Source organism: Poromitra crassiceps (assembly GCF_964638095.1).
Source record: "Poromitra crassiceps genome assembly, chromosome: 8".
In the NCBI taxonomy this organism is placed as follows: Eukaryota; Metazoa; Chordata; class Actinopteri; order Beryciformes; family Melamphaidae; genus Poromitra; species Poromitra crassiceps.
Window position 1 is genome coordinate 10951219 of NC_139629.1, and position 13300 is coordinate 10964518.

Below are 13300 nucleotides of genomic sequence, written 5' to 3' on the forward strand. Positions count from 1 at the left end.
AAGAGGGTAGGGAGAACACCTCACAGGAAAGAGGGTAGGGAGAACACCTCACAGGAAAGAGGGTAGGGAGAACACCTCACAGGAAAGAGGGTAGGCAGAACACCTCACAGGAAAGAGGGTAGGGAGAACACATCACAGGAAAGAGGGTAGGGAGAACACATCACAGGAAAGAGGGTAGGGAGAACACCTCACAGGAAAGAGGGTAGGCAGAACACCTCACAGGAAAGAGGGTAGGGAGAACACATCACAGGAAAGAGGGTAGGGAGAACACATCACAGGAAAGAGGGTAGGGAGAACACATCACAGGAAAGAGGGTAGGGAGAACACATCACAGGAAAGAGGGTAGGGAGAACACATCACAGGAAAGAGGGTAGGGAGAACACATCACAGGAAAGAGGGTAGGCAGAACACATCACAGGAAAGAGGGTAGGGAGAACACATCACAGGAAAGAGGGTAGGGAGAACACATCACAGGAAAGAGGGTAGGCAGAACACCTCACAGGAAAGAGGGTAGGGAGAACACATCACAGGAAAGAGGGTAGGGAGAACACATCACAGGAAAGAGGGTAGGCAGAACACATCACAGGAAAGAGGGTAGGCAGAACACATCACAGGAAAGAGGGTAGGGAGAACACCTCACAGGAAAGAGGGTAGGCAGAACACATCACAGGAAAGAGGGTAGGCAGAACACATCACAGGAAAGAGGGTAGGGAGAACACCTCACAGGAAAGAGGGTAGGCAGAACACCTCACAGGAAAGAGGGTAGGCAGAACACCTCACAGGAAAGAGGGTAGGGAGAACACCTCACAGGAAAGAGGGTAGGGAGAACACCTCACAGGAAAGAGGGTAGGGAGAACACATCACAGGAAAGAGGGTAGGCAGAACACATCACAGGAAAGAGGGTAGGCAGAACACATCACAGGAAAGAGGGTAGGGAGAACACCTCACAGGAAAGAGGGTAGGCAGAACACATCACAGGAAAGAGGGTAGGCAGAACACATCACAGGAAAGAGGGTAGGCAGAACACCTCACAGGAAAGAGGGTAGGCAGAACACCTCACAGGAAAGAGGGTAGGCAGAACACCTCACAGGAAAGAGGGTAGGGAGAACACCTCACAGGAAAGAGGGTAGGGAGAACACCTCACAGGAAAGAGGGTAGGGAGAACACATCACAGGAAAGAGGGTAGGGAGAACACATCACAGGAAAGAGGGTAGGGAGAACACATCACAGGAAAGAGGGTAGGGAGAACACATCACAGGAAAGAGGGTAGGGAGAACACATCACAGGAAAGAGGGTAGGGAGAACACATCACAGGAAAGAGGGTAGGGAGAACACCTCACAGGAAAGAGGGTAGGCAGAACACATCACAGGAAAGAGGGTAGGGAGAACACCTCACAGGAAAGAGGGTAGGGAGAACACATCACAGGAAAGAGGGTAGGCAGAACACATCACAGGAAAGAGGGTAGGGAGAACACCTCACAGGAAAGAGGGTAGGGAGAACACATCACAGGAAAGAGGGTAGGGAGAACACATCACAGGAAAGAGGGTAGGGAGAACACCTCACAGGAAAGAGGGTAGGGAGAACACATCACAGGAAAGAGGGTAGGGAGAACACCTCACAGGAAAGAGGGTAGGCAGAACACATCACAGGAAAGAGGGTAGGGAGAACACCTCACAGGAAAGAGGGTAGGGAGAACACATCACAGGAAAGAGGGTAGGCAGAACACATCACAGGAAAGAGGGTAGGGAGAACACATCACAGGAAAGAGGGTAGGGAGAACACATCACAGGAAAGAGGGTAGGGAGAACATCAGGCTACAGGGAGACCATCAGCCCTGCTGAACAGCTCTGCATTTGCCTGTATAGGTTTAATCATTTTATTCATCGACATGGCAAACCTCCCCGCAAAGCCAAGGGTTTAAGCTGCTCGCTACAGTGAGATACACATTATAGACTGTGCGCCCCTAGAGGTTGTATGCCATTATTGACGAGATTGTCTTATTCTCTGTTTTTGGTGTACTTTGTGGCAGCGTTACAGCGCCACTTACCGGCCTGGCATATATTCTACAGCGGTTTCAGTGGTATTCAGTGGTTTCATGTGGATACACACATTTCTTGAAACGATTCCATGTTTATGGAAAACTTTTCTAAAACGAAAAAAAAAAAGATTGCTTCCGTCTCCGTGTGGACATGGCATTAGAGTGTAGCTATTTTCTTGATCCGAACATTAACTATGGTACTGGACTAAAAAAAGGTTTCACTGCATGTGAAAGACCAGCAAGGGACTGTCTTTGTCTTAGGTGTATTGACCTTATTCACGTGGCGGCCGTTTGGAATACTTGGCTAGGGAAACTAATTTTAATGTATTTAGTCCTCTAGACTAGTTAGACTCTCCTGGTAGCTAGTACAGCGGGTTGCTAACTAGCTGGTAAGCTAACTTCCCTGCTGAATTCAAAAGTGTTGTTCTCAACATTGCTGGCTAATTAGGTAAGTTTATTTGTGTTTTTGTGTTTATGTACGGCAGGATAATGGTACTTTATGCCAATCTTCCAGGTAGAGTTTCCCACCCCAAGTGTTCAAAATGGCCACCACATGAACGTCTGATTCCCTCTTTACATACCTGCCTGCCTCCATGTTTCCTCTAGTAGGACATCTTCATTGATGTACAGTTATTTCACAATATCTAGAACCTAATCTTATGCCAATTTCCCTTCGGGGCTCAATAAAATAGTTCTGATTCTGATTTCTGATTCTGTTAAATGGGAAGAAGCTGAAAACTAAAGTTGTGAATAAACTTGATGACAGACTATATCAAGGACGCCAGTTACTTTTTCCCAGGAAAAACCTACCAGACACCAGGTGTTTAGAATTAGAACAACATTTGTAAAAGCTTCCATGGCTATAGGTTGAATGAATCACTCTGGTGTTATTATAATTGGACATAGAAATTAGCAAAGCATACATTTATTCATATGAAAATGTCACAGGTTATGTCTCTCTTATTTTAACAACGTATCCTCAGGCTCTATGTCTGTCATGTTGGATGAATAATTCCAGACGAATTACTTCTGTAAATACATGAATATATATGAACTAGGATTTCAATATGAAAGCATAGATTTGACTTTACTGCAGATCACCAAGGCAACCAGCATAGCGGGTGAGTGTTCATGCAAAAGGGTGTCGTGAAAAGTGAGTGTTTCCAACCAATTAAAGAAAATGCATGTTTGTAGCCTTCTAAATCTATTAGTAAGTTACAAAATGAAGAGCAAAAAAAAAAAGCCCTTCTTTGCAAATTAGACTCTTTCATGCCTAATAAACATCATTACCATGTATTTAATTTTGCCATATTAATTAAATCTGAATCCACTCACTTTACAGCACGTGCTCGATGAGTCAATGTAGCTGAGGTGTATTTTTTCTTATTTATTGTCTTACATAAATTTGCAGTAGGATGTCCCTTTATTCATAAAGTGAGTTAAAATCAGTGGGGTATATTTGGACAGTGGATTTGCTGGCTGGCTATTGAATATGAATGAAGTTAGCTCTTTGAATCAATGCAATCGTGGGACAACAATCAATAAAAGTCAACAGTAATGTTTACCTCAGCATGACGCGCACAGCTTTAGCTAATGTAAACAGATTGCACGGTGTGCCTGCAATATGCACAGCAGCTCTGTTTGCTAATGTGGAAAACAATTTGCTCCGCTTGGATGTCAGTGTTGTCAAACAAACACGAGAAATCACAATTTAGCCAACAAAGCCGAACGAGTTCTATTATGCACTTTATCAGTCAGGTTCAAGCAAGCATCTTGTTTTTGTTTATGTTTTTTTACAAAGAACATCCAAGACCATGTCAATTACTTTTGGTAAGAAGACAAAATGGATATTTACAGTAGTGAGTTTCTATTTGCCCTTTAATTTCAATGGGAATTTGCCACTCAATCATGTGCAGAGGTGCATCAAAATGGAATATTAGATTTAATAAATCCCCCTGTTGTGGATAGGCGAGAAAATAAATCCCTGCTCACTGCCTGAAAAATGAGTGTGAGAGGCGAACGTCATAGCCGATTACAGGTGGCTCAGCTCCCTGTGATGTCCAAATGACGCCAGCTGTTCTTAGTGCTTAGTCAGCTCGTTACGCCGTGTCTCGCCGTAACGTCTCCATATCCAACTCCTGTTTACTCTGAGCTGCCCTCCATTAAATATTCTCTCTCTCGAGCTCGACATGAGATGAGCCCATCACTTTTCCTTCTGTTCCGTTCGCTCATTTTTTAAACTCTTTCCTGAACTGTGCCAAAATCATTCTGTCTCTCACCACATACACACACAAAACATCCACACTACCGAAAACCTGATACTTTAATTGCCTGTGCTATCAAAGACACTGTTCTTGCATTCCTCCATCATATTCATTATGCCAATACCTCCCACCTTTCTCTTCATTTATAGCTGATACTTCTATTTATAGCTGAGACTTCTATTTATAGCTGATACTTCTATTTATAGCTGACACTTCTATTTATAGCCGAGACTTCTATTTGGATCTCATCCATTGTAAAAGAAGATGCCATTTTTATCACTTTATCCCATTTTTAGGGCCTTTTTAGCCTTTTTAGTGGCAATTTTACTCTATTATGAAATAATGGATTTACACTTATCTCCCACTAACGGAAACTCGCAGCAGGCCTTACAGAAGATGCTGCTGCTATTTTCCTCTCTCTGTCCCCAACTCACCCGTCCGTTGTCGAGTTCCCCCGCCTCCCCCTCCCACCCTCATATTGATTGTTTCATTTTTTGTGGAGGCAGTGGTTTGATTGTTGTTGGGAAGAGATTCAGGCTACATCTCAAAATACATTCCATTCTCCTCGAAATATTTGACAAGACAATTACAAAAATGTGAACACATGAGCACATTTAAACTGGGTGAAATGCTAAAAAGGACACTCTTAATTATCGTGAGCATTTCTCAGCTTCCAAGGCTCCGAGCCACCGGTTAATTTCCGACCCTGATCCCCAACACTACTTGAAACCTTCCCAACACACACGCGCGCACACGCACACACGCACGCACACACGCACACACGCGCACACACACACGCGCACACGCACACCCTCCAGCGCTGCCTGTGTGTCTGTCGGCTGCTTGATTAAGCCCACTGTGTCTCTGCTGTCCCTGTTGTTTGTGCAGTGTCCAGGCCTGTGAGTGCGCGGCTGTGTGCCAGCGGGGAGCCTCCCTCGGCCGTCCAGCACTGCTCCGTCCCCTGTCAGCACCACTGCCCCCTCTCCCCGTGGTCACCCTGGAGTGCCTGCCTCCATGACAACTGCCAGGAACCACAGGGGAAGAAAGGTGCGTTTTGGGGGAGGGGGTTGGAGGGAGAGAGAGACAGAGAGATACCCTAGAGCAGTGGTTCTCAACATTTTCACATCAAAGTCCCCTAAACTAACACAAATTAGACCACGGGCCCCCATTTGATAGTAGATGTTTTATTACAGAAAGTGTATGAAACCCACAGTGACACACAAATTCCTAGGTTCTCTTGAAGTAGATTTTCTTCTGAATAGCTATTATTAAACAGTCAATTTTGGGGACTTTAAACAGGAGACTTTCCTGAGATTGATTTGATAAATAGCCCAAATCCGTCTCCTTTCTCTGTGTGTACAGTATGTGTGTGTTCTCTTGTCAGTCTTGTCACTCTCTAAGATGTTGAATGTCTGTTAGCAAGAAAATTAAACTAGTGAATGAATTATCACTACACCTATTACGGCTTTTTGTTCATATCGCAACTCCATGGAGAATTTACGCGTACATAACAGTTAACAAACACACAATTTGCAAAAACAAAAGTTGCTATGGTTTGACATTTTCATTAGGAATCTGAACGATCCACCTCTAAATAGTAGCATAGGCCTACCAGGGAACTTTGAACAAAATGTCACCATATTTGAATAGGCTCTATAAATCTAGGCCATATATTTCTAAGCCAAAACCTGAATAACTGACATGTCTCAAAATTCTGCTCACACATTGCCAAAAGTGGACCCTCTCTCGGTCGTGTGCGGGAAGGTTTTCATCCGGAAGCGAATATCAATCTTATCCGAAATGTCACTGCGCACATTCATTATGGCCAGGTGGGTAAGTCTCTCCTGTGTCACAGTGCTATTATACGCCTTCAGAGAAAGAGCTCTCCAAACCTGCGACGGAGATGGCGACTGAACTAGATTCTCCACCTCTAAAAGCGTGTGCAGGCCTTGGAGAACAGAACATGCTTTGGCAGAGAGCCAGAGAGAGAAAGAGAGAGAGAGAGAGCTTGAGACTGACTTGAATTAAGAAAGAGAGAGAGAGAGAACGAAAGAGAGTGACAGACGCTGCAAGAGAGATGTTGACCGAGAGAAGGCAGTATGTGTATGAATGGTAAATAGTTTGCGTGGGTACGTGGGTGTCTGAGAGAACACATGCTGTGGAGCAGTGCAGTGCGTGTAGGAACCACAGCCGATGAAAGACAGAAAGAGAGCAGACCTGTACTGGAGTTTAGCAAGGGGATGGAGCATCAGCAGATGCAATGTTCCCGTCTATGTTTGTGTGTGCGTGTGTGGGCAGGTGTGTGTGTGTGTGTGTGCGTGTGTGGGCAGGTGTGTTTGTGTGTGTGTGCGTGTGTGGGCAGGTGTGTTTGTGTGTGCGGGTGGGTGTGTTTGTGTTTGTTGTGCTTGCACTGTCTGAGTGTGCTTGTGTGTGTTTTTGCACAGGTGAGTGCGTGATCATATCCGAGCGACTGAGGCTTTTGCATGTGAGAGCAGTGTGTGTGTGTGTGTGTGTGTGTGTGTGTGTTTTGAGTGAGCTGGTGTGGGCGGGGCTGTGAGCGCGTTAGCGCTGTGCTAAAAGGGCAGCGTGACCTCGGCCCTGCCGCGACTAAATGTGCATGAAAGCCCCCCGGGGAGCGACTGAAGTGAGGATTGTTCAGGTCAATGACCACACAGTCCACCAGCGAGGAGCTGGCTCCACTCCATGACAGTGTCATTAATATCATATTTCAAGGAGTGGAGGACATGGCATCGCATCTGTTGTTTTGCACAGGCCCCTCCCTCTCTCTCTCTCTCTCTCTCTCTCTCTCTGTTCTCTCTTTTCATAGCATTCATGAAAGCCCCATAACCCACAATAGGCACGACCAGAGCAATCTAGTAAGAGAGTGGAGATCAGCGGAGGTCCAAAATGCGTGACTCTTTAGCCAATGAACAGCCAGGAAGGAGGCTCGCGCTACTTTTGAATGCTAAAATAAAGCAGATAGTGTACAATTTGATTCTTTAAACGTCGGACCCTTTCAAAGTACATCACAAACTGTCCATTTTGCTGCAACTCGACACTCGACAGACAGTGCTGCTTAATCCAGAACCTTACCTCCAGGAACTCTTGAGAGTAAAAAACGGGTCCATTGGAGTGAACGGAGATGTCGCGACTCTTCTATATAGATGGCTCTGACTGTATGAAACCAATAGAAAATCACTTGCTCCGTCCCCTGGTAGTGTAGTGGTGAAGTGAGGAAGAACTATTAAAGGGCAACTGAACCCTGAGGTCTGAGCTGAACTCGGCTCACTGCATAATGTTGAAAAATGCATGGAGAGACGTGGGGCTGAGGAGGGGAGTGGACAGGGAGGGGGGGAAGGCGTTCAGGCAGTGGCGAGCTCAGTGGCTCTCTGCTCCCATATTTGCCTCTTGCCCCGCGGTGGCTTCTGTGGATCAGGACGGCTTCGCCCTGCCCAGTGGTTTGGAAACAAGAATGTTGGACCTGAATGGTAAGTTCTGAAAATATGTGTCCGTTTTATTCCAGCTATCGGTTGTACTTTACTGTGAAGCAATTTAGCGCTGGCAGGCCTAGTAGCGTAGCCGCTAATGTTAGCACAGCTGGCCTTCCCGGCATAACCAACACAACAACCGATAGCTGGGGTAAAGTAACGGATACATATTTACCAGGTAACGTTAATCCAGCTACCTCACAGAGCTTTCTCGAAGCCCTCTCCATTTTGCTGTTCCAAACAAGGGACAACCTCAGCGGCTGAAAAATCGAGCCAATGCGGAAGTGCCTTAAACCGGCATTCTTTCTAATGGCCAGCAGGGCGCGAGTCCACTGGCTGCAAAAAGAAGTCCAATTATAGAAGATTATTATAGAAGTCATTGGGAAAATGACCCTAATTCTCACTTGATTTATTACCTCACTAAACACTTTCCTAATGAGTTTATAGATACAGTTGGTCGCGTTACTTCCGGTAACGTGTGTGTGTGTGTGTGTGTGTGTGTGTGTGTGTGTGTGTGTGTGTGTGTGTGTGAGACCATGGGGGAAAACGGGAGGATTTCCCCCACGCCGCTGATCCATTGAACACGCGTCTATGACAAGACACCGCCTGAATGAAAGGTCTCAACAATAGCTAGTTTCAAGTCTTCTTCATTACAGTATGATGTTCATTTTGTAAATGATGGTCCAATCTAGAGTAAAAGAGATGATAAAGCAGACTATGCTTAGGGGCGTGGTTGACAGGTCGCCTGTCCAGTGATTGCGCAGCTCGCCAATCACGGACCAATAGCAGGAAGCGCTGCGGCTCTGTGGGAAACCCCTGGTCTCGCACTAGCTGCTTCTGGCTGCAAAACAAAAAAAATCAGGGTGGCTACATCCATATTTTTCTGCACTCTGTGGTTGTGAAACAGAGTGAACTGTGGTCCCTCTAAAGCTGTGTTCACACCGAGATATTTATTTTTCTCTCTGTCGCTCGATTCAACCCTTTGGAATCGCTCTGTCACTGTGTTTAAATCGCTCGTCAACAGGCACACGAATTGACGGACATCTGGGGGCTATAACGTTACGCGATGTCAGAATGTTTGTCCACTACGAGCCACCGTAGTTGTTTACAAGCTAAGCCTATCAGCGTGCTCCTAATGCGAGCTCTATACCGGTAGTACAGACTTCACTTCATGTCAGCTGTCAGCCTGTCAATCAGCTGTCAATGCTGTCAATAAGCCAGTGGTTTGTTCCAAGCCAGTGTGATCCTTGACTCGCTCTCACACGGCAGCCAATCAGTGTTGAACAGCGAGCGACTGATGCCAGCGACATTTCACTCCAGTTGGGATATTTCATCTCGGGCGACGAGCGAATTTTCGCCCTATCGCTCTGTCTCTGTCGCTCGGACGCCCAGCGATTTTTCTCCCGGGTGAATATACGCTCAATCGCTCGTTTGCATTGACTTTGTAAACTCGATGCCAGCGAAAAACTTTAATAGGTCGGTGTGAACGCACCTTAACTGGAAACCCTGCATCATTCCAGTGTTGTTCTGGCACAGGAGCTACTGTAGGCAGGCATCAAGAAGAGCAGACTGCTGTGGTCTCATTGCAGAAATGATGGCACCACGTCAGTCATGAAGGTGATTAACAGCTGTTTCTTATTAAAGATCAATTGAGAGTCTCTTTGAAGCCATTTGTTTTATTAATGAGAAAACTCACTGTCCAATATTAATGACATCAAGCAATGTCATTGTGACAGATAGGATGTTGATTTCCCTGTTTGAGCCACAGCTCAAACCAAACCATAGCCCACGGCTGCTTGTTTATAAATACCCGTTCATTCAGCCCCCCCCCCCCCCACACACACACACACACACACATGCGCACATCTTTGAGAAATTATGGCATTTAATCATGTATCAATTACATCAGAAAATGGATACTGTAGGTGGCATACATCTTTCTAATGCTATAATGGGAGGTGTCAGGTGAGGTGGTAAACTAATTGTTACACATCAGCAATGATCATAGGAGGTAAGAGGGCTATAATAGCCAAATTGTAGAGTTGATGTCATTGAAGCATTCCCCCACCCAGGTCATTTTATTTTATTTTATTCTATTGATTGATCTAATTCAAATTTCTATCTAATTACAGTACAATAGCACGTTATGTGGTTGTTGAGCAATTTATTTGGTAGATCTTGTATTGATTATATTGGAATATGCAAATAATGTATGAATGGTCAGAATGACTCCTATGGCCATTCTAATAGTTATAGAATTGCGGTAGTTTGAGTCTCAAATTTAAATTGCCCCACAGTAACTTCATGTGCTTTTTCAGGGTATCTTGTCCAACTGTATTGTTTTTTGCAAATATGCAGGGAAAATAAATGAACACAGAAGGTTCTTGGTTATGGCATCATCAGAGACCTTTAATATTAGAGACACCCCACTCCAGGCTCCACCAATTGTAAGAAATTGAACTCTTCCGGTCTCCTAAATGTGCGTGGTTCTCAGATTGTGATTGGCTGTCTGTCAATGGTATGAAACTTCTCCTAAGGGGGCGTGGCAGTGGCGAATCCTCCGTGGCACAGATACAAAAAGTGACTGCAAGTTGAGGTGTCTCTCTAATAGAGAGACACTACAGAGAGTCTCTATCTATATCTAGGTCTCTGGCATCACATAGCTAGGAAGGTCTGAACAAGGTGGTGAAGCTGAGTGGATAGCCCTGTTTTCCCTGTAGGAAATCTCGTACAACCAAGAAACCTTTCAATTATTAATATCCACGGGGATCTGCCCACGCCACATTGTTTTTCATGGTTTGGCTGTGGGCAGCAGTGAGTACCCAGGGCAACATGCGATCGATCCAGAGACTCCGCTCTTCGGGAGCAGGCTCCTGTACCGGTGGCTCCCCACTACCAGCTGATTGGTGGCTGTAATTTGTTCAGCCGACATCCTGAGATTGGACAGCTTTGTCTCAGGGACAGATTGGGGAGCCCGCTGTGCTGAGTGTCAGGAAACGGTGGTAGAAAGTGTGACACAAAAAGAAAAGCTATTTTAGCTGCCCCCATAGTGTCAAGGAACAAGCGCTGGGTGTAAACCAGTACCTGCCACTTTTGTCTGCAAGAACATTTGCAGGGAATTGGAAGCGCTGTGGGGTCGATATAGAGTCGATTAAAACAGCGTGGTCAGGTGTCCACCTAATTTTTTTGTTTTTACAAAGAAATAACGAGGCTATTTTCTGAAAAAGCTAGCTAGAGAATCAGCGCTTCAGAGGAAAGAATAACAATCATGATGAGGTACAATTAGCTAATCATTGTAATTGGTCTCATGGTAATGATTGTCAAAGGGTTGGTAATGTCATTTGATGATACCCATTTGCTATAATTGCATCTGTGAACCACATTTCAATCGACGTACTGTTAATTACGACATTGAGCATGTTGCTGCCTTTGTCATTCTTGTCTCTTTCGTGACCACAACATGGCGGCCATGTTTCCACAGACAGGAATAATCTAATGTGTGCTCAAAGTGCTTTACGGCTGTTTCCATGGATACCCCATTGCACCAGTGAGCAGTGATACCTGAGATTTATTAGGTGAAACAAAGGCTGGGAGGAAAAAAGTAAGAAGCCAGCGAGAAAGCCGCTCAAGGCTCCAGCCCCCCAGGTAAATGACATTGATGTATGGGAGAGAAACACTGTTTTGTGTTTCCACAATTCTCCAGACTGCAGGCCATTTGTAATTACTCTGTACGCTCACATCTCTACAGTCAATCACCGTCTCTGATCTTTCAGCACAGAGCTAACACACTGCTTCTCTCTGCCATGATACTGTATGATGATGAGGATATTTAAAGTCAGAAGTGAACCGGAGGCGAATGCAAATGCAAGAGCGTCGGAGACTGAAACAAATCTTGTCTGATGACAGGGTTGAGAGGCGGACCACAAGCCGCACAATGCCGGGTGTCGATGATTTGATTTGACAATTCTGGGGACTGGCTTTGGCATTGGCCAATCATGGCGTGTTCCACCCCCAAATCGAGTGGGATTCAGCATGTTGTCGTGCTACGCGAGTGGGATCCAGGAGTACCAGGCAGCCACCTGCTTCGTGCGGAGCGAGCGGAGAATCCGATGCATGGGTGCTGCCCGCCCGCCTGGAATCTCTGAGGGGCGACCCCTGACAACCACGCTCTCAAGCGCCCTCCTTTATTGCTATTTCTGTAAATACGATATTCCTGGAATGCGCGTTTTAACGAGCCAGTTACATTTCTTTGCATTCTTAGACATTATTGTTTTGTTTTTTGTTCATGTTTCATACAATTGGCCAAGTTAGTAGTTAGTTTATGGGATCTACTTCATTTGGAAGATTATCCTGAAATGAAGATTTGATTGACAGCTGCCATGTCGTGATATGATTGGTTGAAATGGGGTAGAAATTTGATAGTACTAGGTGACGTCAGCAAACTGTAGATTACTGTTGTCAATGAAATCTTGAAAAATGAACTTTTGATGTGAAAAAGTGTGAAAAACTAAAGAATTTGTGATTTTTTTTTGCATACATTATTAAATATGTGCACTGCATACCCAGGTATTTGAACTAAAAGAAAAGGAAAGTCATTTTTGGGTTCCGCTCGACTTTTTCCTTTCTGATTTCCTCCCCATTGTATTTGGCCAATTCCCCCTGCTGCCCCGGTCGTTGCCCCACCCCCTCTGCCGATCTGGGCAGAGCCGTAGACTAGCACATGCTTCCTCAGATACATGTGCAGTCGCCAGCCGCTTCTTTTCACCTGACAGCGGGCGGGGAGCTTCACCAGCAGGACGTAGCAGGTAGGAGGATCACGCTATTCCCACCAGTTCCCTTCCGCCCCGAACAGGCGCCCCGCCCCCGACGGACCAGAAGAGGCACTACTGCAGCGACCAGGACACATAATCCGGCTTCCCGCCCGCAGACACAGCCAATTTGTGCCTGTATGGAAGCTCGACCAAGCCGGAGGTAACACAGGGGCGCGAACTTGCGACCCTCGTGTTGGTAGGCAGGTAATCTAATCCAGAGGTTCTCAAATGTTTTTCAGCCAAGGACCCCTTACAAGATAGAAAATATACCGGGGACCCCCTCATTCTGATTTGTGATTTTGGGCTAAGCTTAATTGTTTCCACAGTAACGTGCTTGACTTTTAATTTGATAGGTTTGTTATTAGAATGTAATCCATGAACCATTTTAGATTTAAAGCATAAACTATTTTCGTTGAACTATGAAGATTTTGCAAAAAAATTATATATATATTTTTTTTATTACATTACATTTACATTACGTCATTTAGCAGACACTTTTGTTTTATCCAAAGCGACTTACAATATCACAATTTGTCAACAGTACAGAAAACCACTATGCAACACAATCAATGACAGCCAAGATATTTTGATAGACTAGCACCATGTAGGAAGTAGTTTGAGAAGGAATAAGTAACATGTAGCATTTTATAAAAATAAAAAAAAAAACAATTTTTTTTTTTTTTTTTTTTTTTTACTTG

At 45.1% G+C, this 13300-nt stretch overlaps 1 protein-coding gene across 1 annotated transcript in view; it reads left to right on the forward strand.

Moving 5' to 3' along the window:
- thsd7ba (thrombospondin, type I, domain containing 7Ba) overlaps positions 1 to 13300 on the forward strand; it is a gene marked incomplete at both ends in the record, with an annotated part of 184365 nt that overhangs the window by 51723 nt on the left and 119342 nt on the right. Inside the window, one exon of the mRNA XM_083641453.1 lies at positions 5192 to 5350. Within this exon, the coding sequence (XP_083497579.1) occupies positions 5192 to 5350 (159 nt within the window). The remainder of the gene's footprint in view (positions 1 to 5191; positions 5351 to 13300) is intronic.